The sequence below is a fragment of the Camelus dromedarius genome, chromosome 17 (assembly GCF_036321535.1).
Source record: "Camelus dromedarius isolate mCamDro1 chromosome 17, mCamDro1.pat, whole genome shotgun sequence".
Taxonomy (NCBI): Eukaryota; Metazoa; Chordata; class Mammalia; order Artiodactyla; family Camelidae; genus Camelus; species Camelus dromedarius.
In genome coordinates, this window is record NC_087452.1 from 37,141,191 (window position 1) to 37,168,455 (window position 27,265).

General features: G+C 47.9%; 1 protein-coding gene and 1 long non-coding RNA gene across 3 annotated transcripts in view; one reads left to right on the forward strand and one right to left on the reverse strand.

Moving 5' to 3' along the window:
- Positions 1-12,610, forward strand: part of ZDHHC3 (zinc finger DHHC-type palmitoyltransferase 3) — a 59,910-nt gene extending 47,300 nt beyond the window's left edge. For both annotated transcript variants that reach the window (XM_031470145.2, XM_031470147.2), the window contains one exon: positions 10,161-12,610. In XM_031470145.2, coding sequence (XP_031326005.1) covers positions 10,161-10,418 — 258 coding nt within the window. In that variant the 3' untranslated portion in view covers positions 10,419-12,610. The remainder of the gene's footprint in view (positions 1-10,160) is intronic.
- Positions 12,611-12,710: 100 nt separating this feature from the next.
- Positions 12,711-26,571, reverse strand: LOC116158212 (uncharacterized). Its single transcript, XR_004142409.2, has 3 exons — positions 25,729-26,571; positions 17,481-17,622; positions 12,711-14,860 (listed from the first exon to the last, which is right to left on the reverse strand). It is a non-coding gene; the product is annotated as an uncharacterized LOC116158212 (long non-coding RNA).
- Positions 26,572-27,265: the final 694 nt, after the last annotated feature.

Here is a 27,265-nt window from a genome sequence, read left to right on the forward strand (position 1 = left end):
GGTGTACAGCATAATGCTTCAGTCATATAGGAACATACATATATTCGTTTTCATGTTCTTTTTCACCATAGGTTACTACAAGATACTGAATATAGTTCCCTGTGCTATATAGTATGAACTTGTTTATTTTATTATTAGTATCTGCAAATCTCAAACTCCCAGTTTATCCCTTCCCACACCCTTCCCCCTCTAGTAACCATAAGTTTGTTTTCTGTCTGTGTTTCTGTTTTGTAAATAAGTTTGTATTTTTCATTCTCTGTCTGGCTTCACTTAGAATGTCAATCTCCAGGTCCACTGATGTTGCTGCAAATGGCATTTTGTTATTTTTTTATGGCTGAGTAGTATTCCATTGTATAAATATACCATAGCTTCTTTATCCAGTCATCTGTTGATGGACATTTATGTTGCTTCCATGTCTTGGCTATTGTATATAATGCTGCTATGAACACTGGGGTGCATGTATCTTTTTAAGTTAGAGTTCCCTCCAGATATATGCCCAGGAGTGGGATTGCTGGATCATATGGTAAGTCTATTTTTAGTTTTTTGAGGAATCTCTATCCTGTTTTCCATAATTGCTGCACCAAACTACATTCCCACCAACAGTGTGGGAAGGTTCCCTTTTCTGCACACCCTCTCCAGCATTTATCATTTGTGGACTTTTGAATGATGGCCATTGTGACTGGTGTGAGGTGACACCTCATTGTAGTTTTCATTTGCATTTCTCTGATAATTAGCAATATTGAGCATTTTTTCATGTGCCTATTGGCCATTTGTGTGTCTTCCTTGGAGAATTGCCTGTTCAGGTCTTCTGCTCATTTTTGGACTGGGTTGTTTGGCTTTTTGTTATTAAGTTGTATGAGCTGTTTATATAGTCTAGAAATTAAATCTGTCAGTAGCATCATTGGCAGATATTTTCTCCTGTTCCATAGGTTGTCTTTTTGTTTTGCTTATGGTTTCCTTTGCTGTGCAAAAGCTTTTAAGTTTAATTAGGTTCCATTTGTTAATTTTTGCTTTTATTTCTGTTGCCTGAGTAGACTGCTGTAGGAGAACATTGCTAAGACTTATGGCAGAGAACGTTTTGCCTATGTTTTCTTCAAAGAGGTTTATAGTATCTTGCCTTATGTTTAAGTCTTATAGCCATTTTGAGTTTATGTTTGTGTATGGAGTGAGAGAGTGGTCTAACTTCATTGATTTACATGCAGCTGTCCAGTTTTCCCAACACCCTTTGCTGAAGCTATGTCTCTTTTTAATCATACCATTTCATCTTTGTGATACTCTTCTTGGAAGAACCCAAAGTGAGACACCTTAAATTACCAGCTTTTGCTTAGTTAAAATCCACTTTCTTGAGGAGTTAAATTAAGCAGTGTTTAATGTAATTCACTAAACACCTATGTGAAGTCGGCGTCACACAGAAACCCCAGACCCAGGCTAATTAATGGGTTTAAGTTACTCTGGCTTCAGAGTTTATAGTACATAATCCTAGAGGGTGAGCCAGTCAGTAGAAGTGAGGGGTTTCAATTTAGAAGGGGCCTTTAATTATCAAAGAAATGTGAAGAGAGGACGATTTTGCTGGAACCCCTCTGGTGAATCTCCTTGCTGGTGATGTACTGAGGCAGTGCATCTCAAAGTGTGGTCCCCAGATTCTTGGAGATACAGGTTCTCGGGCTCCACTCCAGACCTGCTGAATCAGAAACCCTGAGGGGGTGCCCAGCGATCTGGATTTTCACAGTCCTCTTGGTGACGGTGACTCACACTCAAGTCTGAGGATCCTCTTGGGACTGGCAGGGGTCGCCCTACAGGTGGCCCCTGATGCCTGCTGATACTGTGGTCTTGTGTGCTGCTGGCCCCGCATGGCACTGAGGTGGGGTGTGCCCACCGTGAGCCCCTCTGGCCTCCCCAGCCAGTGAGCACTGAGAAAACAAGGAAGGTGTTTTTTGAAGGGGAGCCAAACTGTTAGTCTGTCCAGCCATCTTCCTGCACATCTCTTCTGTCTGACCGGTTTCTGGACCAAGGGACCCTTTGGGTGAAGAGCCACCCCAGGAGGAGAGGGGAGAGAGTGGATCGGGGTCCTCTGAGTAGGAGTGGTGGCTGGTGAGTGATTTTCCAGGGCAACTACGTGCACGTGTCCTCACCTTTGATTTCCATCTGTGAGCCTCAAAACCCATGTGGCTTTTTCTTGTATCTTTTAAACTCATAACTGCCTGAGAATCACCTCACAGAAGATAAAGGATTCACAGTAGAACAGAAACAAGCCACTGGCCAGTCTACTCTCCCAAACTGAAGACTTCATTTCCCCACCCTCTCCCTCAGGAAAAAAAATCACCGATGACTCAAATGGCGTGATTACCCTAACAGAGCAGAGCGAGCCCCAGGGATTCCTTGTCTGCCCGCACAGGAGCTGATGACACTGATCCGAGGAATTATGAGAAATGTTGCAGAGTAGTGTTTGCAGAAACCTCCTGGGGGAAGGCATAAGCTCTGACACGGACATAAAGGATGCCCTGAATTTCTGCAGCTGGGGTAGTGGGGTGATGGGACCCTGCGGCCCTGGCCGCAGTCTTTGGTTCCAATCCCTGCTCAGCTGACTTTCTTCCTTTGTGACCTTGGGCAGTAATTAAGCCTCCGTCTTCTCATCTGTAAAATCAGGGAGATAATCTCAATCACAAGGGTTGCTGTGAAGATTCAGAGAGGAATGAATGTTAGGATGGTGTCTGGCACATTGTATGGCTTTAGTAAATGTTGAAGCTGTGCTTTTTAAACTATGTGCAGAACTGTTCATGTGTGAGATCAGTTTATTGGTTTGCAACAGCATTTTTTTAAAGAAATAAAAAATAATGCATTGCACTTTGTAGAATAAGTATTGTTTCATGAAACTTTGTACGTGTGTGTGCTGGGTTGCAACAGAAAACTATTTCCTATTGTGGGTTGCAATAAAAAGATGTGAAAGCACTGCTGAGGGGAGAGTTTGCATCTCTGAGGCGGGCACGTGTGCCCGGGCTGTGGCACCTCGGACTTTCTCCATCTGACGGTGCAGGAAGCCGGGGGCCGCCTGCGCTTGCTCTGTGGGTCTGATCCGTGTCCTCCCAGGATGCCTGGGCAGCCAGAGTCCTGCTGCTTTCATTTTGGGGCATTAGTGAGTTTGTTTACAGATTACAACTTGTGTCACCCAGGCAGACCAGGCCCAAAGGGCCCAAGACACACATTCCTGCAAGAGGTGCTGGTTTAGGCCGTTGCCCCCTCACCAGGATCAACCACCGGTGTTTGCCTGAGCCCGAAGCGGGTATCACCGCTGCCTCATTCGCCTCCGGCTTAAGAACTCTGTCTTCAGGTCGCCTTCAGATCCACACAGAACTCAAAACTGAGTCCTGCCAGGACAAAGAAACCCCACTGGCTCCTCCTGAACCTGAAGGCCCAGACCCTCAGCCTTTCTTACACGTCAGATTCATTTGGAATATTTTCTCCTCTTCAAACCCAGAGCTGACGCTCCTGGATGTCTGTCTGCTTGACTGCTGCGGAATTCCTCTGACGGGGACTTTTTCACAAGCCTGCTGAGGAGGTCGAGTGGAACTTAGCAGTGCTCATCTGGGAACGCGCTGCCACAAGAGAAAATCATCATCCTGTGGGCTCTTTTTTTCTTAATTAAAAAAATTTTTATTGAAGTATAGTTGATGTACAACATTATGTAAGTTACAAGTGTACAATATAGTGAGTCTGTTTTTAAAGGTTATACTCCATTTATAGTTATTACAAAATCCTGGCTGTAGTCCCTGCGTCATACAGTACATCCTTGTACCTTATTTTATACCGAATAGTTTACACCTCATCATAACCTACCCCTGTCTTGCCCCTCCGCTCTTCACTCTCTCCGCTGGTAACCACTAATTTGTTCTCTAGATCTGTGCGTCTGCTCCTTTTTTTGGTTATATTCACTCGTTTGTTATATTTTTTAGACTCCACATGTAAGTGATCTAGAGTATTTGTGTTTCTCTCTCTGGCTTGTTTCACCTAGCATAATACCCCCCAAGTTTATCCATGTTGTTGCAAATGGCAGAATTTCATTTCTTATGGCCGAGGAGTAGTCTGTTGTATTTATATACATCTTTATTAAATTCATCTGTTGATGAACACTTAGGTTGCTTCCATGTCTTGGCAGTTGTAAATATGCTGTAACGAACATTGGGGTGCATGTATCTTTTTGAATTAGTGTTTTTGTTTCTTTCAGATATATACCCAGGAGTGGAATTGCTGGGTCATGTGGTACTTCTGTTTTTAGTTTTTAGAGAAACCTCCGTACTGTTTTCCACAGTGGCTGCATCAATTTACAGTCTCACCCACAGTGCATGAGGGTCCCCTGTTCTCCACATCCTCACCAACATTTCTTATTTGTGTTCTTTTTGATTATGGCCATTCTGGCAGGTGTGAGGTGATACCTCATTGTGGTTTTGATTTACATTTCCCTGATGATTAACGATGTTGAGCATCTTTTCATGTGCCTGTTGGCCATCCGAATGCGTTCTTTGGAAAACTGTCTAGTCAGGTCTTCTGCCCATTTTTTTAATCAGGTTGTTTGTTTTTTTCTGATGTTGAGGTGTATGAGCTGTTTATATATTTTGGATATTAACCCCCTATCAGTCATATCCTTTGTAAATATTTTCTCCCATTCTGTAGGTTGTCTTTTCATTTTATCAATGGTTTCCTTTGCTATGCAAAAGCTCTTAAGTTTAGTTAGATCCCATTTGTTTATTTTTGCTTTTATTTCCTTTGCTTTAGGAGACAGATCAAAAAAATATTGCTGTGATTTATGTCAAAGAGTGTTCTGCCCGTGTTTTCCTCTAGGAGTTTTATGGTTTCTGGTCTTATATTTAGGTCTTTAATCCTTTTTTTTTTAACATATATTTGTTTTCATTAAAGGTTATTACAAGGTATTGAATATACTTCCCTGTACTATACAGAAGAAACTTTTTTAAAATCTATTTTTATATATGGTGGCTAACATTGAAAATCTCAAACTCCAGATTTACCCCTTCCCATCCCCTTTCCCCTAGTAACCATAAGATTGTTTACTATGTCTGCGAGTCTGTTTTGTAGATGAGTTCATTGGTGTCCTTTTTTTCTTTTTAAATTCCACATATGAGTGATATACGGTATTTTTCTTTCTCTTTCTGGCTTAACTCCACTTAGAATAACGATCTCTAGGTCCATTCATGTTGTTGCAAATGGCATTATTTTATTATTTTTATGGGTGAGTAGTATTCCATTGTATAAGTATACCACAGCTTCTTTATCCAGTCATCTGTCAATGGACATTTAGGTTGTTTCCATGTCTTGGCTGTTGTAAATAGTGCTGCTATGAACGTTGGGGTGCATGTGTTTTTTTGAATTAGAGTTCCCTGCAGATATATGCCCAGGAGTGGGATTGCTGGATCAAATGGTAAGTCTATTTTTAATCTTTTGAGGAATCTCAATACTGTTTTCCATAATGGCTTCACCAAACTACATTCCCACCAACAGTATAGGAGGGTTCTCTTTTCTCCACAGTCTCTCTAGCATTTATTGTTTGTGGACTTATTTTTAAATTTTTTTTATTGAAGTACAGTCAGTTACCATGTGTCAATTTCTGGTGTATAGCACAGTCTCCCAATCATGCATATATGTACATATATTTGTTTTCATATTCTTTTTCATTAAAGGTTATTACAAGATATTGAACATATTTCCCTGTGCTATACAGAAGAAACTTTTAAAAATCTATTTTTATACACAGTGGCTAACATTTGCAAATCTCAAACTCCCAAATTTATCTCTTCCCACCCCCTTTCCCTGGTAACCATAAGATTGTTTACTATGTCTGCAAGTCTGCTTCTGTTTTGTAGATGAGTTCATAGTGTGCTTTTTCTTTTTTTTTAGATTGCGCATATGAGTGATATCATACCGTATTTTTCTTTCCCTTTCTGGCTTACTTCACTTAGAATGACGATCTCTAGGTCCATCCATGTTGCTGCAAATGGCATTGTTTTATTCTTTTTTATGGCTGAATAGTATTCCATTGTATAAATATACCACAACTTCTTCATCCAGTCATCTGTAAATGGACATTTAAGGATGTTTCCATGTCTTGGCTATTGTATATAGTGCTGCTGTGAACGTTGGGGTGTGTGTATCTTTTCGAATTAAAGAGTTCCTTCCGGATATATGCCCAGGAGTGGGATTGCTTGATCATACGGTAAGTCTGTTTTTAATCTTTTGAGGAATCTCCATCCTGTTTTCCATAATGGCTTCACCAAACTACATTCCTACCAGCAGTGTAGGAGGGTTCCCTTTTCTCCACAGCCTCTACAGCATTTTTCGTTTGTGGGCTTTTGAATGACGGCCATTGTGACTGGTGTGAGGTGATACCTCCTTGTAGTTTTGATTTGCATGTCTCTGTAATTAGTGATATTGAGCATTTTTTTCATGTGCCTATTGGCCATTTGTATGCCTTCATTAGAGAATTGCTTGTTCAGTTCTTCTGCACATTTTTGGGCTGGGTTGTTTGGGGTTTTTGTTTGTTTTTTTTTTTTTGTCATTAGGTTGTGTTTGTCATTGTCATTAAGTAGATATTGAGCCCTTGTCAGTCTTATCTTTTGCAAATATTTTCTCCCATTCTGTAGGTTGTCTTTTTGTTTTACTTATGGTTTCCTTTGTTGTGCAAAAGCTAATGAGTTTAATAGGTCCCATTTGTTTATTTTTGCTTCTATTTCTATTGCCTGGGTAGATTGCCCTAGAATATTGCTAAGATTTATGTCAGAGAATGTTTTGCCTATGTTTTCTTCTAGGAGGTTTATTATGTCTTGCCTTATACTTAAATCTTTAAGCCATTTTGAATTTATTTTTGTATATGGTGTTAGAGAATGTTCTAATTTCATTTTTTAACATGTAGCTGTCCAGTTTTCCCAGCACCATTTATTTTTGTTTGTTTTGTTTTTTAAATGATTTTATTTTTAGAGCAGGTTTAGGTTCATAGTAAAATCGAGAGGCGCGTAGAGTTCTCTTGTACCCTGCTCATGCACAGACCCCACCATTATGAACATCCCCACCGCCACCCCCAGAGTACTATATATATAATTTTTTTTTCTACCAAGGAAGAACCTATATTGACACATCATAATTTAGATCATAATCATCCAAAAACCATTAGATTCACTCTTGATGTTGTACATTTTATGAGTTTGGACAAATGTGTAATGACAGGTATCCATCATTATAGAATCTCAAAGAGTATTTTCAGTGCCCTAAGTTTCCTCTGTTCTCTGCTTATTCTTCACCACCCTACCCCCCATCCTAAACCCTACCAGCACCACTAATTGAAGAGACTGTCTTTTCTCCATTGTATATTCTTGCTACCTTTGTCTTAAATTAATTGACAAAAAAAATGTGGGTTTACTTCTGGGATCTCTGTTCTGTTCCATTGATCTGTGTGTTTGTTTTTGTGCCAGTACCATAGTGTTTTGATTACAGAAGCTCTGTATTATAGTCTGAAGTCTGGGTATGTGATTCCTCCAGCTTTGTTCCTCTTTTTCAAGATTCTTTTGGCTATTTGGGGTCTTTTGTGTTTCCATACAAAATTTAAAATTATTCTAGTTCTGTGAAAAATGCCATTGGTATTTTGATAGGATTGCACTGAATCTGTAGCTCACCTTGGGTAGTGTGGTCATTTTAACAATATTAATTCTTCTAATCCAAGAAACGGTGTATCTTTCCATCTGTTTGTTTTTTCCTGTGGGTTCTTTTGCTTCCTTTCCCTCTACAGCTTTTCTCTGCCTTTGAGGATTTGTGTAGGATTGAAAACACACTGAGCAGAGAGAAGACACGAGTTCTCATCCTTGTTCCGAGGCCTGACCGGCAGGACAGCTTTGGCTGCCGTCACAGCCTCTGAGAAGCCCTGTCTTCCCATCTGCCAGGTGTGCATACAATACCCACCCCTGTCAGGGTGGTTGTGAGGACCCAGTCATGGCTTTGAGCCAGTCTGTCATTTCTGGGTGTCCCCTCTGCAGCCTGATCTGCCACGTGGTGACATCCCAGCTCCCCTGCAATCACAGTTAAAACTCTCTACAGGCTGCAAATGATCACCCAGGAAGGGAGCTGAGGATCCCCAAAGCAAGTCACTCAGTTGGCCGTCACTGAGGCCAGGGGGGCCAGGCTATGAACAGCGTAGCATCCTGTGCCCCAGACCTACATGAGGCTCCCTTAAGAGTTGTATCACCCAGAGCCATTTACTGAGACAGCTTTTGTGTTCTGATTCTAAAAGTCACCCATGCTCATTGATGAGAACATGGAATGTGCAGGAAGCCTACAGAAATAAAACTAAAATCCATCCCTAAACCCCAGATTCCATGATGACGTCAGATGCAGCTTTGCTTTCCTCTTGTCACCACGGGGACAGGACTTCCCAGCGTATGTAAACCTGTATTAGCACCACTATCGATAGCTGCAGAGTGTTCTGTTTTATAGAATAATTTACTTAGCTGTTATTATTAGACATTTTGTTTGTTTCCAATTTCTCATAACTCCACATTCAAGACTATTATATAAGTCTTTGGGTCTCAGATTTTAGCTTTTTATTGGGAAATAATTTCAGACTTAACCAAAAAATGGTAAAATAGTACGAAGAGCTTCCGTATGTCTTTCCAAATGTAAACATTTTATAAAACCATAATACAAGTATCAAAACCTGGAAATTTATTGGTAGAGTACTGTTAACTAATCTGTGTACTTTATTCAGATCTCTGCAGTTGTCTCACTAGTCTCCTCTGTTCAGGATGCAACCGCATCATTTTTCCTGGCTCTCTAGTCTCCTGTCCCTGACAGTTCCTCGAGCTTGATAGTTTCTGTAATTGAGGTGAAATTCACATAAAACCAACCGCTCTGAAGTGTGCAGTGGAGCAGCATTTAGTACATTCACAGTGTTGTACAGCTCCCCCCTTCTGTCTGGTTTCAAAACGATTCATCAGACTTGGAGATTGCAGAGGCCAGGTAGACTGCCACCTGTGGTGGTCTGATGTTTCCTCATAGTTAGGCTGAGATTGTGCATTTGGGGCAGGAAGATCAGGGAGGTGGTGGTGCGTCCCGAGGGGTGCCGTACCCACGGTGATGCTCATACGTCTCACGGTTGGTGATGTTGACTTCCACTCCGTTCAGGTGATGTCTGCAAGGTTTCCTTACTGTAAAGTGACTGTCTAACCGTCTGTAATCAGGAAGTATCTTACAAGGAGATAACTTGAGAGCGGGTTCTTTACCATTTTTTCAAAAGCGAGGAAACAAATCCCGGAGGCGGTGTGGGGAGAAAGTGCTGGAGAGGAGCCGGCCCCGGGCGCGGGCGGGGCTGGGGCTGAGCTGGGGCTTAGCGCCTGCCTCAGCTTCTCTTTCTGCACAAGAGAAAGGATTATGCCGGTTGTGTAAGGATCTAAGGTGGAAAAGAAGAGAAAAGCTGCAACTAGGCAGGCAGAGACGGTTCTGAGGTGGAAAGCGTGTCGGTGAGCTGCCCCTGTGCGGGGCCGCCCCAGCACGAGCCTCTGCGGAGAATGCTATGGGCCTAAGGATCTGGCCTGGCTGCGCCTTTAACGCCTTTGGCTTCTCCCCTTCCCTGACACCCTCTCCCTGTGGCCCTGTGCAGCCGAAGCCCAGAGGCAGGTGAGTGGGCAGCTGGGAGAGGCCGCAGGGCTTCCCACTGTACGTGCAGGCCCGCGGCTGCCCGAGCACCTCCAGCTGCATGTTGGCTGCTCGCTGTGCACACATCTGCTTCCTCCTCTCACGTGCTGTGTGTCCTGTGCTGTCCCCAGAACCCCTCCATGCTCCGTCATGCCTCTGCCGCCTGCTGTTGGGGGGGGGGGCCCAGGATCCCTGGGGAGGGTCGTCTTTGTGGTCTCAGGACAGGCGGCCCAGCTCACGCCCACAGAGGCCACTGGGCAGCCTGGGCCCCAGGCAACGGCGGGTCTTACTGAGCGAGGCCGGCACCCCGGGGCCCCTGGGGGAGGAAAGGAGGCTGGTGGGGGGAACACAGGCCCCGCTTGCTGTCCCGCTCCGTGCCCCTCCCCACCCTGAGGGGCCCCGGTGCTGTGCTCTCGAGGACGAGGGTGCCCTGCCCGCCCCCACTGACCCTCTCTATCCCCTTGTCCTTCCAGGGCATTGAGCGCCTCAAACGAAAGAATCAGCCCAGGGAACACACTGGCAGCTGGAAGACAGTCAAAGAGGCCTTTGGTGGGGACTTTTCCCTGAACTGGTTCAACCCCTTCTCCGGACCATGTCATCCAAAGCCTCTCAGTGACAGGGACTGGGTGCGACAGGTGGCATCGCTGTCAGACTTGGAGAACACAGAGACAACAGAGGAGCAGTCGGAGGAGAGGAAGGACACGGACTCTGTGGAGGTGACAGATGAGTGATGCGGTGGGCGAGGGCCGGGCCCGGCAGAGTGGCTGGGGGGCGACATGTGCTCCCCCACACCCGCTGCTCCCCTCGCACCAGCCCCTCCCTCCTCCCTCCCCCCCAATGCTGGCCTGGTCTGGAGTCGGTGGACTGGGGGTGACAGAGTACGAGACACCTGCTCTGAGCTCCTCTGCCCATGAGGGATTGTCAGGAACCATTCTCCCAGGCCGGGGCGCCCTTCACACCTTGCCCAGCCTCCCCCAGCAAAGGAATCTCTGAACGGGGTTGCCCAGGGGCAGAAAAGAACTTACCTTCTGGCCTTTCTTGAGATGTCTGTCTTCTCTTGAGAAAGTTGGGGCCCTGGCTCCTGGGTTTTGAGAACTGAGACAGAGCAAGGCCCTGGGAACCAGGGGTGGGACACCGGGAGCAGCAGAGACCGGCCTGCAGAGGCTGCAAGGATCCCAGGCCCTCCTCAGAAGGGGTTTCCCCACTGCCTGCCTGAACTAGGAGGAAGGCCAGGCTTGGCTTGAGCGAGGACCCCAGCACTAAGCTGTACACACACGTGCGGGGCATACCCGGGAATTCCAGACACTAGAATCCCTGAGTCAGACAGCTGGGAGCCGTCCTGCCTTGTGGCTACAAGTCTGTTCCCAGGGGAAGGTCAGGAGAGGACCTCTTTAGGCACTCCTGGGATGCTGGCCTCCGCCCTGAGAACTGAATGTAACTGCCCCTCCTGGGAAGTTTAACCACCAACACAGGCAGAGCTGACCAGAAACGCGGCCTGCGTGTTTTAGGCCAGTTCTCCCAACATAGTGGCCATTGCGTCTCTGAAAGGATAGGTGGTGGCAGGGCCTGCAGACTGAGAGGCAGGCAGACAGCCACACCCCCCCGCAGGACCAGGCTGAGCCAGGACCCTGGTCACCCCCTTTGAAGGCTGAGGTGTCCGAGATCAGCACTGATGGCCTGAGCAGGGCTTCTAGGCTCAAACTCCGCCCCACTAGTTGCTGAAGCAGCATCTTCCACACAAAGTCCAGCAGAGGTTTGTGCCCCACGTGGTATAAGAATGGACTCCCCACCCCCGCTCCCCAGCATGCGTCTTCATTCTCTCTGGCCTGTTCCCCTGGTGGTGACACCAACATCGGTGGCAGTGTGGGCAGACAGGCAGAGCCTGCCCACGCGACGTCCCTGATTCAGGGCCCCTCTCCTGGCTCCAGGCAAGAGTGTGAGTCCTAGTCCAGAGGGGCCTGTAGCCCCAGTTAAACAGGGAGGAGGGGCAGCCCTGCACAGGTACGAAGGCTGTGGTGCCTGGGGGGAAGGAGGGCCAGGTCCTGGTGACGCTGTCAGAGGGCACCCCTGCCTCCAGCCGACGACCCAGGCTCTGGGGCCTCCCCCGCCTGGTCCCAGCGTGCTGATGTCGTCCCCCAGGAGGGCGGCTGCTGGGCTCCAGCCTTGACAGAGCAACTGGAAGGCACGGGGCCTTCCACACCCGGACAGCAGGCCTCGTTTGTGGGTCCCTGTCAGCTTTAATATTTGTTACTGACAATGTAAGGGCCCTGGGTGGCTCTGAAGCCCATTAACTCAGTCTGGGCATGGCCTGGCCATGGAGGCCGGCTGTGTTGTCCTCACCCAGAAGGCAGCCCTGGGGAGCAGGCCTTATGGACTGTATACCAGAGACTCCACATCAGGGAGGAAAGGATGCTAAGCCCTTGAGTCCCCAAGGAGGCTGTGGTTAGACTCAGGGAAGAGGGTTTGCTGGTCACTGCGAACCGCAGTCTCTGCTGTGTTCAAGCCTGAGGTCAGAGGTGTGTGCTACCCACAAGGCCCTTGAGAAATATCCTTGCATGATGGATTTGAAACTCGTGTTCCTCTGGCCAGCCTGGCCTGAAAATGGAGGTACCCACCAGCCCCAAAGTCAGTCCTGTTTTCAGATTGGTGGGTGGGTCCGTCCTCTCTGGACCTCAGCCGGGTCAGACTGCGTCCTGGGAGGGTGGGACCTGGCCCCAGCCAGGCTGGCTGGGGCTAACCTGCCCACCCCTGAGCCTCGTGTCCTGCCAGTGACACAGCTGTGTCACCACGGCCGCTGTGGACAGCATAACATTCTGCTCAGCCCCAGACAGCACTGCAACTGATGTCAGAACAGGACGAGGGCTGCAGGGAGGGAAACTGGGCACAAGCCTCTGCCTCTTTGAATAAAAAGCTCTCAATTCTACCTCGGTCACCGGAGTCTCCTGTCTTCCGCCAGAGGTCCCAGGCCAGCCCCGGGGGCAGCGCCCCCTCTCAGGTCACCGAGGGGACACCTCTAAGGAAGCCTCTTCTCTCCCATTTCTGGCCTGGGAGACAGGTGAGTGTCACACAGCACAGACTTACCAGCTTCACCCTTGGCTCTGGATCATCTTGTGAGATCTCCAGCAGGAGGAAAATGCACCTTCCTGTAATGAGCATTTATTGAGCACCTACTGTTGACATTTGGGCCAAGAGTGCCCAGCATTGAAGGTTTTTGACTTGAGAGCCCAGGCCCCCCTCCTCTTAATGTCATAAATTATGCACAAAATACCCCTCATTCAGCCACACAGTACCTCTGCCAGAGGGTGTCCAATTGGAGTTATAGCCTCTGAGGGAGGAGTAGGTGTCCTGCACAGGGGCCAGAACAAAGACGTCAACCCTTCCGAGAGTCCTCTGCCCTAGGAAGTCAGACGATCAGACGGCCCCGGATGTTCCCCAGAAGACACAAAGCAGCTTGCTGACAGGAAAAAAGTGACCCAGGGGACCACACATTCTGTGGCTTCAAGATGACTAATTAAAAGCATATTGGTCATTTGAACATGTCTCTGGAGGGCGGCACAGGAAAGGGCTTCCCGTTGGCACAAGGAGGTGCCTGCTCCTAGGATGACGACCACTCCCGGGAACAAACCCCTGCTCGAACGGCGGGGGTGCTGCGGGCTGGGGTCGTCTCCAACAGGTCCCTGAGCTGCTTCCAGGCCAGCCCTTGGGGCCGTCAGTTCAGGTGAGGTGAGGGGGTGGGCAAGGCGGAAGGCTTAAAGTGGGGCACCCCTGGGGATATCTTCACCGCAGTGGTCGGAAAGGGGCCCCTTGTTGAGGACCCTTCTCCTCAGACTGGTCAAAGTCAGGACCCCTCTGGTGGGCCTGCACCCTGAGTGAGGCCCGCAGGGTCGCACAGGCAGCTCTGTTCCTGGGGGTGGGGAGGGCGGCCGGTACAGAGGAATGTCTTACATCCTTGGCCATGAGAAGGGCTGAAATGGAGGAGAGGGAGGAGTTGAAGCAACAGGCTCGGCCAAGTCACAGACCGGTCTAGGGCCACAGCCAAGGTGGGTCCTAAGGGAAGGCATTCCTGCACAGGGAGGCTCAAGTCCAGGGGCTCAGGCTGGCTGGCCTGTGTGGGAGGGATGCTCTCTCCCAACGCTGACTGGGGGTCGGGGGTCTTTTTCACATGTGACTGAAATGTCTGGGTGGGACTGAGGTGAAGGAGGCTGTGGGCTTCCTTGGAGAAGGTTCAGGGGCCGTGTGGAGGGAGCAGGGGTGCAGGGCCCCCTCGCAAGGAGAGGCAGGGCTGGTCATCATCTGCCTCCCTCCCCGCATTGAACCCCATGAAGTCTCATGACTTTAACTTACCAACACCAAGCAGGGGAACCACTGGGTCATCCGCCACCACCAAGGGGATGGGGAGTTGAACACAAAGACTGGGAACTCCTACTGACCTGCCAGTACAACAGTTCACCCAGCCCCGGGGAACCGTAGAGGCCGTGAAGTTGGGTTTAAGGTGCCGCAGTTTCAAGTTGTCTGAAGTTGTCAAAAGTCAAAGGTGGACAGACACCACGTGGCTCTCAGTCCTGCTTCTGGTTTGGTGGGCAGGCCTGGGCTCGGTGAGTGCAGAGGTCCAAGGGAAAGGCCCCGTCCACCTGCTGGGGCTCACAGGGCGAGGAGGGATGGGGTGGGGCATCTGGGAGCACAAGCCCGTGGACTCCAAGCAGACAACACAGCAGCCCCAGCCCCGCACTGCGGGAAGACGCCACAGGGCAGGTGCTTCCCAGTCAGACGCGCCCGGAACTGAAGAACAGGTATCTCCCCACGGGGCGGGGAGCTCTGGGCTTCCGATGGCCTATGGCTCCAGGGAGGGACCTGTGGCCGTGGAAGCCTTTAGTTCTGGCTGCAGACAGCGTGGCCTGCTCCCTGAGGCCATGACTCAAGGCAGGGTTGTGGGGTTCTGTGGCCCAGGCTGGGCGTCTGATCTGAAAGCTAATTCCAAATCAGGAAATGCTCAGTCAAGGCTCAGAGGCAGTCAGAGCTCCTGCCTCTTTCCGCAGCATCAGGCAGAGGCTAGCTGGGGTTGAGAATAGTCTTCTCAGCAGGAACCTCTTTGTCACCTGATTGGAACTAAACTTGATAAATTTCTTGGGTACCTTTTATTTGGAATCTGATAGTCTCACCTCACTTCACCATCCTGGAAAATTCAAAAAACACAGACATGTGGTCAGCCAAGGGTGACGGTGGAGAGGGGAGGTGAGCTGTGTGCAGAGCCGGGAGTCCCAACCTCCGCTCAGCCTCTGTGAAAGGTCCTGGCCATCACTGGGCACAGCACAAGGGACGTTCCCACTGGGTGCTGTACGAAGCACCCAGGGAGCTTCTGACAAACTGATGATTAGGCCCCAGGCTGGAGAGTCGGACACAGCTGGTCAGTGTTGGAACGTGCTGCCAGGGGGCCCCACCAGTGACATCTCAGCTGTTGGCAGCACTGTTTTATAAACTCACAAGCCAAGGACAAGTTCAGCCTCTGACCTGCTGTGTCCACACTGATTTTTACAACTTGAATTCTTGCCATCTTTTCAGACCCAGAAGCTTCATAGTGTAGAAGACCACACACACTCCTCCAGCTTATTATGAAAGGTCAGAAGGTCCAGAAGTGTGGGGCCCAGGTTCCTACCCAGTCTTGGTTAGCCAAGGCGAGTGACAGCACCCACTCCTGTTCATCCATGACACCCACCGCCAACTGGTCCAGCCAGTTTGACTCTGCACCCCTCTGGTCTACGGACTTCTTCACTCACCAGCACCATGGGGGAAGACAGCGTGGCCTCTGGAGCCAGACAGACCTGGGTCCTCTTAAGCACTCAAGCCATCGTCTGTCCCTTCTCTTACTGTTCAGCCCATTTGACTCTCACAGCCATCCCAACCAATGGACAGGTAACATTATCCCCACTTTATAGATGAGGAAACTGAGGCTCAGATTCTGAGGCTTGTCAAAGGCCAGTCCCCAGCTAATTAGAATAAGCTGGCCCCAGGATGGCACTCACAAATCTGGGACCCCAAGCTTTGATGCTTTCGATGACAGTCACTTCCCTGGGCCTCAGTTTTCTCAGATGTAAAGCAAGGTGCTGGTTTCCAGGGCCTCTTCCAGCTCTGACCTTTCACAAGCCCTCCTGGCCACCCTTGCCTGGGGGTACAGATGCTCTTGCTCCGTGGGCATGAGCAACAGTTGTCTCCTGTATGAAAATCCAAGAGGAACATCTGTTTTATGATGAATCACATGAATCACCCAGCCTCTCATGACTACAGTGTGGTCTTGGGGCTGCAACACCAGCAACCCCTGGGAGCCTGCTGGAAACAGGCTCTGAGCGCGCACACAGCCCGCGGAGTCAGAATAGCACCCATTTTTACAAAACGTCAGTTAATTGGTCTGTACCTTAAGGTCTAAGGAAAATAGTAATCTACCGGTTTTTCCTTGGAGTACTCAGGCACCCTATAAGAAACAGACCATCAGAAACCTTTCAGGAGCAAACCTTTAGAGTTTGCTCAAGTCCTTTGCTGGGTATCAGCATATCAAAATCGTTTCCATGCAGTCCAGCAAGCAATTACAAAATATAATGAAAAATATTTCATTCACAAAAGCTATAAAAACATCCCAGAAGTAACCCAACTAGGAATGTGAGAGTTATATACAAAGGAAACAATAAAACTTTTCTAAATGTAACAAAGACAACCTGGTAAATGGAATAATATCCCACATACTTGGATGCAAGACTCATGGTCATTTGGCTTGGTTCTCCCCAAATAAACTGATAAATTCAATGCTGTACAAATCTCAATCCCAACAGTTTTTTGTTTTTGTTTTTTAATTTTGGGGTGGGGGGTAATTAGGTTTTACTTATTTATTTTTGGAGGAGGAACTGGGGATTGAACCCAGGACCTTATGAATGCTAGGCATGTGCTCTGCCACCTGAACTATACCCCACCCCCCTCAATCCCGACAATTTTTATAAATTTTATGGACAAGAAAAATGGGAGTAGGGGGCATTAGCCTACTATATACCAATACGTACTATAGAACAATAATTTATCTTCTAATGCAATGTTACGCTATCTAAATGAGAAAATTTAAGAGTCCAGATACCCAGATATGTATCAGAATTAAAAGTAGCATTTCAAGACATTAGGAAATGATAGATTACTTGACCAAGTTGGGGCTCTACATCACTCCACACCCCCAAAAATTAAATTCCATATGCCTGATAGTATAAACAAAGTCAAAATTTTTAGAAAAAGCATAGGGAGTATTTCTATATTCTTGGGGTGATGTAAAACCTAATATCCTTAAAGGAAAAAATTAACTACATTATGGCTACATTAAAATTGAAAGGTTCTAATGGTGAAAGGCACATAGAGGTTAAAAAAATAGATGATAAATGATTTGCAACAGTGACCCTCTTTACTATATAAGGACTACACACAAATTAATACAAAAAATTAATGACTCAAATAGGCAAAGGATATGATCAGGCAACAAATAGTCAATTAACAAAAATATTCAGCCTCACAAATAATCAGATGCAAATTAAAACATGATTCAACCATTATATTGGCAAAAATCAAAAAGATCTGTTGGTGGAGGGTGTATCAATGTAATCTTTTCCCAAAGCAATTTGACATTAGCAAAATGTATCTATATATTCTGACCCTATAACTCACTACTGGGAAATCGCATCTCAGAAATACCTGCACACGTAGCAGAGATACGTCCTGTTGAGTTCGTCCTGCCCTGTTTGTAAGAACAGCTTAAGCAGACTCACCCTTGGTCAACAGTCTGCAGCGGGGAGACGCCCAGGCTTTCCACAGAGAACTTGGTGCCTGTCAAAGGGAAGTGCAGGGTGTCCCTGAAGACGCAAGTGCCGAGAAGTGGCTTGGCTGGCGGGGTCCGTGTGCGTGAGGCAGCTGGGGGCGGGGGTGGGATGAGGAGCGGGGAGAAGACACACGTGAGTCAGGTATATGTTCTCAGGTGAGTTACACCAGGAGCGGAAACACAATGACAAGTTGTATCAAGCCGGGAAAGTGCGTGTGCGCCTGTGTGTACAGACACAAACATCTATGTATCTGAAGGCTTTAGGGGAGAATCTCTTCCATGCCTTTCTCTTAGCTTCTGGTGTTGCCAGCAGTCATATATGTATGTATATAACCTGACATCCTGAGCTTTGTCAGACTCAAGGCGTCATGCCGTGCCAGCCAGAGTTCCAGCCTGACCTGTATCCTGGCGGCTCTGCAGCCCTAATCAGGATCCCTCCTCACCAAACTAAGACCTTCCAGCACCGCCCAGCTCCAGCTGCAGCCTGTGGTTCTGAGATGCCCCCTCCAGCAGGACAGACAGGTGCAGGGAGGCTTGAAACATGGGACATTCATGAGGGAGGATCCCCGTAGACGCCCTTCCCGCGCTCCAGGGTGAATACACAGCCCCCTGCATCCCCCACCAGGGCTCCCCTCCAGCCCCATAGATACCGTACCTCCTCACAGACAGGACCCCAAGTCCCAGAATGGCCTCCCAGCCAGGCTGCCTCGTGGAGCAGCCCAGGGGAAGCAGCAGAACTGAAGCTAAGCTCTGTTCCTCCTCCCTCAGAGTACCCTACCTCTAATCCGTCCAGAGCCGGAGCACTGGACACTGGTGTGCCCCGTGCCCCGCCTGGCTCTGGCCGAGCCCGCCTCCTCGGGCCCCCACAGCACCCCAGGCTGGCATCTTGTTTCACGTGTTGCAGGCTTGGCCTCGTTTCTAATGTTCATCCAAATATCTAGCTCTTCCGATACAGTTCCCACTTCCCACCCACACCTCGTGGCTTCTCCCTCCCACGGGCAGCACAGACTTATTAGCTGAAACCTCTTAATTCCTGAAATAGTCAGAGCCAATTAAGAGGCAGGCCAGCCAGGCAAAGCTAGAGCACTGTTTACAAGGTACCTGAAACACGACTGGCTGGAGAGATGTGTATTTTCCCCAGTTCCTCTCAGAAAGTGGAAGACACACCCTGCTAAGCTACCGGGGTGAGGGAGTGAAATCCCCAAGAGAAACTGTTGACACTTAAATAATGGCAGACCCCCAACTGCCTTCCAAGGAGGGTGGGCCCAGTAACCACAGGGATCCCATTTCTCTGAGTAGGCAAAGCGTGTGTGGGGTCCGGGCAAATGTCCAGGCGTTAGGGGTGGTGCCAGTGCTAGCGTCCTGCCCCTGCACACTGCCCTCTTGGTCCTCGTCCCCACCTCCAAAGAAATTCAAAGAACAGTCTCTTAAAAGGAGGGGTGCAAATTGTTAGCCTGCCCAGTCCCCACTTACAGCACACCAGCTGGGCACAGGCCCCCACCTGTAGGGCCATGACAACCCTTCCTGTAGGCAAGGGCTTCAGAAGAGAAGGGCTTTGTGACAAGGCCCTTCAAGTAAATTATCAGCTTAGAACTTCTCATAGACGCTATTAGAAGCTTAGAGCACAGCCTCATTTGAAACCTGCCATGAAGTCTGTAGAACAGGGACCATTTTTCCCCGGGAGAAAACTCACTTGCAAGGCTCTGAACAGTCTGGCACCCAGTTACACCTCGCACTGTCGATCTGACTCACGTGGGGACCTGTGCCAAGCCCTGCACTTTAGCTACTTGTATATGAAATTTCTAGATGGATACACAAGAAATTGATGGCATGGATCACCTGTGGAAAGAGTCAAGAAAGCTTTCACTGTATCTTTTGCAACTTAATAACTTGAACATACTAATTCCCAAAATTAAAACGTTAAAAACTCACCTGACCAGAAACTTTAAAAAAAAATTGCTAGGTCCATCACTTCTCCAGAAATACTTACTTAGAAAAACAAGGTGCAATGCAATTGACCTGACGAATAAGCCAACCACAGGCCCCCACAAGAGGTCTTAGGGCCCCACCCCCACACCAAGGCCAACCTCCAGGCAGGAGCCCTTTCTGGCCAGCAGGTGGCGCACCTCAGAGAGCGCAGGGTACTGGAAAGATGCAGACACCTGAGAGGCAGCTGTTCCCTTGGACTCCACAATTACAAAACCTATGATGACTGGTTCATCAAAGTCAGGCTGCCCATGTAGGTACTGGAGTCGAAGGATAGAGTCTCTTCAGATGTTAAAGAGTGAGAGAGGAGGGGTGTGGCCATTTATTACAGCCCCCAGGAGCTTTCGTCAAGCACAGAATTAGATTAAATCTGGATGGAACCGAGCTCCTCTGGGCAGGTCTCTTTCTTTAGAAAACACAAAGTTGGGCTGAGTTCTCCAGGCTCCCATCCCAAATCCATGGAGACATCACTAGCTGTTGTCAGGACTCCTCTGTTCATTCTCAACTGCCTTGGGTACCCACGACCCACTGATTGGAGTGGGCATTTGAGATGAAAAGCTTTGCCATTGTAAAGGAGGACTCCTCATGACACCTCCAGCACCCCACATGTCTGACTCTGTGACAGACCCCAGGCTCCTGGACCAGCAGTCTCTGGCCCACGTCCTCTCTGTGCCTGGATTCCTCTTAACTACCAAATGGTAGATGCTTAATAAATATTTGTGTTTACTCACACACAGAAGTTAGTTAGTATATGGAAACAGTCCACAGAGAAGAAAGGCATCTCAGATAGTAGGGACTCTGATCCTGTTTGGGGCCCATGGCCTCTTCCTGTCCCTGGTGACAGTACCTCGACCTTGCATCTGCGTGGCCTCATGGGGGACTCCCAGGCTGGTGGTGTTTTTGCCTATGTATGGTCTGCAGTTCAAAGGAACCCAAGGTGTGACAGTCTTTGGGGTAGCTGTCTCTCTTATTAGAGTGCTGGTGAACTTTATCAATAGAGTTTCCCAGCAGCACAGGATCTGCCTGGACATACATCTGAAGAAGGTCCTCCTTTGGGGGGAGTTTGTAGTCTCTCGTGTAAGTGAAGAGGGAGAAGGCATGGTTTAGGACCTCCCTCTCCTCAGGGGACCCTGAGTGAGACACAAAAGCAGCTTAGAGTGCTCCTCCCAGAACCAAGTATCCAAACCCACCCTGGAGGCAGAAGCAGCCTGCCCACCTGCCAGGACTGCAGAGACGTTCCAGGGGCCCAAGAACTATGAATTCACCCAGAGAGGGGTTCAAATCACCATTCCTGAATCCTAACACATTCTGACGTCACTGGGAAGGGGAAAATTTGCTCCTCCGTAAAAGCAATGAGAACACTGGCAAAAATGATCAAAGTCAACTCTTTCAGAACTCTTGAAATTAACATGAGCCTTGAAACTATCTGAAGAGCCTTTATTCTCAGTGAGAACAGAGTGTCACGTGGCATTTTAACCTGCCGAGTCCCATCCCTTTCTCCACATCACCAGAGTGGCCTTGGAGTCCAGCCGCACCAAGGCACAGCGAAAGCTGGCAGCCCCAGCACCTCTCAAGGGAGCAGACGGGTTTGTAGCTCCCCAAAGCCAACCACCAGAGAACTGGCGTTCTCAGACCTGCCCGGCCATCCCATGGAACACCCACCCATGGGGCTGATCTTTATTTGACCTGATTCAGAGCTCACTCCTTATCACTCTTCTTGACCTCATGGTATTTGTCAAAAAAGGGGGGGGGGATTGTTCAACACTGTAGTTGCCTAAGGCACTAATAACACTTGAGGGGAAAAGATGCTTACCAAAAAAACTTAAGGAAAAGCTAAATAATATTCATAGGGACTTTGAAAAGCCCAGACAGATGCCTGGGAATCTAGGAAGCCTCGTGCACGTGCAGGGCTGTGCATGTGCCCGGCAAACACCCGAGACAGCTGTAAGCGCTCACCTCCGACTGACCCTGAAACCCTGCTCAGGCAGGAACACAAGGCTACAGCAGACATGAAATCTGCCTGCCAGGACATTTAATGTGCACCCCAGCTTTACACAGAGCGCCTTGGTAAAGGCTGGGAGACGTACTTGTCCAAGAAGTTTATGGAAATCCCTGACCAATCCGTAGCGGACCATTAAGCAAACTGAGCAGAGATTTCAGTGGCCACGTACACTGAAGAATACATGCGCTGCAGGAATGGCAGGGAAGGTGAAGAACCAACAACAACAACAAACAAATGAAAAAACAAACCCCAGGTCACGGGGAGCGAGCCAGGATCTGATTTCCAGAATTGCCAAATTATACTCTTCAAAATGTCCAGTTTTTGACACATATGGATCAATGGAACAGAAGACAGTCCAGAAATAAACCACAACTTTTCATCAATTAAACTTTGACAAAGGAAACAAGAACATATAATGAGTAAAGACAGTCTCTTCAGGAAATGGTGGTAAAACTGGACAGCTGCATGTAAATCAGTGGAGTTAGAACACCTCCTCACACCACACACAAACATAAACTCAAAATGTCTTGAAGAATTAAATATAAGACAAGACATTATAAACCTTGTAGAAAAAAAATAGGCAAAATGTTATCCAACATAAAGATCAACAATGTTCTCCTAGCAAAATCTACCTGAGCAATAGAAACAAAAGCAAAAACAAATGGGACCTAATTCAATGTACAAGCTTTTGCACAGCAAAGGAAACCATGAACAAAACAAAAAGCCAACTTACAGAATAGGAGAAAATACCTGCAGAAGATGAGATCGACAAGGGCTTAATCTCCAGAATATATAAACAGCTCATACAACTTGATAAGAAAAAAACAAAACCCAATCCATGCATGGGCAAAAGACCTAGACAAGCAATTTGCCAAGAAAGAAATAGATGGCCAATCGGCTCATGGAAAAATGCTCAGTATTGCTAATTATCAGAGACATGCAAATCAAAACCACAAGGCCATATCACCTCACAGTGGTCACAATGGCCATCATTCAAAAGCCCACAAGTGATAAATGCTGGACAGGGTTTGCAGAAAAGGGAACCCTCCCACACTGTTGGTGGGAATGTAGTTTGGTGCAGCCATTATGCAAAACAGTATGGAGAGTCCTCCAAAGACTAAAAACAGACTTACCATATGCTCCAACAGTCCTACTCTGGCATATATCCAGAGGGAAGCTTAATTCACAAGGTCACAAGCATCCCAAAATTCACAGAAGCACTATATACAATAGCCCAGACATGGAAACAACCTAAATGTCCATCAACAGATGACTGGATAAAGAAGCTGTGGTATATTGATACAACGGAATACTACTCAGCCATAAAAAAAATAATGAAATAATGCCATTTGCAGCAACATGGATGGACCCAGAGAATGCCATTTTAAGTGAAGTCAGCCAGAAAGACAAAGAAATATACCACATGATATCACTTATTTTTTGAATTGAAAAAAAAAGAAAAAATGACAAATGAACTTATTTACCAAACAGAAACAGACTCGGAGGCATAGAGAACAAACTTATGGTTACCAGAGGGAGAGGGTGTCAGAGGGATAAATTGGGATTTCTAGATTTGCAAGTACTAACTACTATATATAAAATAGGTAAACAAGTTTATACTCTATAGCACAGGGAACCATCTTCAATATCTTGTAGTAAGTTATGGTTAAAACTAATACGAAAACGAATATATGTATATTCATGTATGAGTAAGTGATTGTGCTGTACACCAGAAATTGACAGAACATTGTAAACTGACTGTACTTCAATAAAAATACATATAAAAATAAAATTAAATAAATTAATAAAACAACTTGTGAATGACTCTCAGAGCTGTGATATTTCAAGCAAACGGGAGCCCGGTGTCAGCCAGAGTGGGCAGCTTCCAGGCCCTGCAGGAGGGGGGCGACACTGGGGATCCGACTGGAAGTGGGGGACTCACCAGCACTTCCAGGAATGGCAGGTGCTGTGAAGAAAACACAGCAGGTGGATGTGAGCGCAGCAGGCTTCTTTGGCCCAGGGAGCGTCTCCATGAAGAGAACCCTCCTGAGCTGAGACCTTTGTGACTCCCGGAGGTGGCCGTGCCCTGACTTCACAGCCAGAGATCTTCCTGGAGGAGCAAAGGCTGGAACTGGAGGTCTTATCCAACCCGATGCACACTCGATGAGCAAGAGGAGGGTATTTCTCTAGAATCAAAGGCCCCTCTCTACTCTCCCCAGAGCACAGGCTTTAGCAGAGGCAGGGTGGGGCCCCAAGGGGCCCGTCCAGGCAGGGGCATGGTGGCTGTGGGCGGGCCTCCGACACCCACCAGAGCCTCACACAGGCCCTGCACGCCAGCACGGGGCCTTGGGCTCCAAGGCTTGAGGGGGCTCTGGCGCAGCAGGCCAGTGCAGCAGTTCAGGACGTTTTTCTCAAACTGTTTTGTGAAAGGAAGACAGAGGCCACTAACAAGTGTTTGCTCCACGTCAGAAACTTAACAAATACCCCTTAATTTGCACCTCACAACTACCCTGTGGGACGACCCCACTCCGGGTGCAGAACTCTGCCCACGGGCTCACCAAGTCTCCCCAGCACGGAAAACTAGAAGCCAATTAAATGTCCATCTATAAAGCAGAGGTAAGTAAGCCCACAGAGCCGGGAGACGGGATATTACATATATTACTGTTAAAAACGTACCAGAAGGGATTTTACTACCACGGCAAAAATTCCTTTGTGATCAAGTTAATAAAATGGACTACAAAGCTTGTATATATAACATTTTCTCAACTCTGTACGCGTTAGCAATAGAAAAAAGAATGACAGGATAGATGCACAAGGCCCTACTGCACAGCACAGGGAACTGTATTCATTACGTAGTAACCCATAATGAAAAAGAACATAAATATAAAATAACTGAATCACTATGCTGTACACCAGAGACTAACACAACATTGTAAATCAACTATTCTTCAATTAATTAAAAAAAGAAAAAAGAAAACACACTAGAATGTTAAGTCATTATCACTGAAGGAAGAGAGTATTTCATTTCTTTCCATGTTTATCTTCTAAGTTGTGGAGGTCTTTTGTGATAAACACATGTGTTACTTAAAAAATTCTATTGATGTATTTATTTCAAACCACTTTGTCAAGATATAATTTACATCCCATAAAATTCACCCTTTAAGCTGGTTGATTCAATGGTCTTAGCATATTTACAGCGTTGAAGTCCACGGGTTACTTCTGTAATCTGAGAGGGCAACTACCAGAATAAAAGGAATGGCTAGTCACCTTCATCCCCCAGAAGGAGTCTGGGAGAGTTCCGTGGTTATAGTTCTTTGGGGTTCAAGTCACCCCTTGATTTTCTCCAAGGGGCAGTTACCTAGGATTCGGCTGATTCCTTCCTCTCCACCCTCCTGTGGTCCTCATTCTGGCTGTCTCCTTCCTCTGCTGACGGCTGCCCCCTGCCTCCTGTGCCCACCACTTCCATCTAGTTTCCCTCCACCTCCTCCCCTGTAAGTAGCGGCAGTAACTGGGCCCCGGGGCGGGGGAGACTGAGGATGAAACAAGAGGATGCACGGGAAGCATTTTGCAGAGCACACACAGCAGGCCTCATGCGTGGGAGTCAGTCCCCCTCCTGTCCTGTCTGGGATGTCCAGACCCAGGGAGAGGAGGGGCAGCAGGTGGTTGTATAAAGCATGGCACTTTCCAGAAGATTTTGTTGCAAAAGGTGGTGAGAGAAGGTGGGAAGTGTCTGGCGCCTGACTCCTCACCACTGGATTTGTGCCTTTAGAGCCAAGGAGCCCTTGCTCCTTCCACACTGCTGCTCTGCCTCATGGCTGCACGGAGACTTCCATCCTTCCACTGAACAGGGGCCTCCAGACCAAAGTCTTCTAATAAAATCTGTTTTAGAAGCTCTTTATCTACACCAATGTTCCACTTGTCATGGGGCTTCCCTGTGAGTAATTATCAAGTGGCTTGTTCTTTGACGAACACACTGGGAGGCGGGTGGTGGCAGGGAGCAGAGGGGATGGGAGAGGCCCTAGACCCAGCTCTGATTCCGCCACCTGTCTGCACGTTCGTGGCGGGGCGGTCACCCCTCTCTGGGTAAGTGCCACATGTGTGGGGCTGGGGTTTGACTTGAGGCTCACAAACCTCTCTCCATAACCTTTACTGGCAACTACCTAGCGAAACAATGGGGCCTGGCCCAGACACAGGATGACACGTTCATTACCTGGCCAGTTCCTGGTCTTTTCTTGGACAGAGAAAAGACGGCAGCCTGCGTTGTCGAGCACGTAGTCATTCTACTCCGCCTCATCCGCCATGAAAGCCGCATCCTCCGAAGCCAGAGCACACATGCACGTGGGGTCATCGTCTGCTCCCTGGGTGTGGGCAGGCCTGTCACAGGAAGCTGCCTGGCCTGTGGGGAGGTCCTGCCAGGTCTCCACGAGGGGCTGGAAACAATGAGTGTTGTGGGGTGGGACATGGGAGGCACGAGTTAAGACAGGCACCAAAAAGATGCTCACCTCCTGAGCCAGCTGTGAGGGGCTGCCCCTGGGCGAAAGCGGCACAGACTCGGCACAGACATAACTAAGACCAGGAATGGACTGTAAACCACTGGGAACAAAGGAGACCCACGAGTCCACACAGATCTACGGACAGGAGAGCAAGAAGGAAAGAAAGACGGGGTGGGGGCAGGGCTCTGCTTACAGGAGAGTGCCAGGGGCCAGCAGGTGAGCATGGAGGGAGAGCTGGAGTTGGAAAATCACTGTGCAACCATCAGAGACAAGTCTGGTCAGGTAAGAGCTGTCAGGGGTTGGTAAATCCAGGGGAGGAGAATTTTGATGAGGACATTCTCATGGCTTTCAAGTTTCTTCACACACATTTCTTATTAGTTAGGAAGGAAATAATAGTAATTATATAGCAAAGAAACTGGAAAACACTCGGACCAAATGATCAAATTTAACATCCCACTGAGGGGCAGGGGACACTGTGTCTCCAGCTGTGATGTCCTGAGAATGACCCATCACTTGCGTAATATTCCAGCTGGGGAGGCATCACCTGGGTTGAAAGATGATGAATCAGTCAAACCTCAAATGATGAACATCCTAGTCAAAAAAAAAAAAAAAAAGAGGCAGGGGGAGGCTTTAATTCTTAAAAAAGTCGCTGTCAAAAAAAAAGGCTAAGAAAGGCAGAAGAATGGTTCCCGATTAAAGGAGATAGAGAGACATGACAACTGAGCACAGCACATGACCCTGGCCTAGATCCTGTACCAAAGGGAAAAAATGTTATGAAGAACATGACTGACCCATGATGAAGCGGGAATTCCTGTGAGTGGATGAGTTAGTGTTATGTCAACACTGAATTACTGACGCTGGTAACAGTGGAGCAGTAAGAAACCCCTGTTCTTAGGAACTAGGCGCTGAAATGTTTAAAAAGAGCTATAGTGCTCGTAACTTACTCTCAAATGGTTCAAAAATAAAGTGTGTGCCTGTGTGTGCGCGTGTGCGGGGGCGGGGGGGAGATGAAGCGAACAGGGCAAGGCGTTCGCAGCAGGTGGATCTGGATGAAGGGCCTGTGGGTGTTCTCTGCACCATTTTTGCCTCCTTTTCTGCAGCTTTAAATGATTTCCACAACAAATTTAAAAAAAAAAAAAAAAAGCCCTGTGGTTTCTAGCTTGTACACCTGATGGTTTCCAGCTCACAAGGCCTGCAGGAGGAGAGCAGGTGTAGAGAAGGGCTGGTGTCGAATGTGCCGCAGGTGAGGCTGCA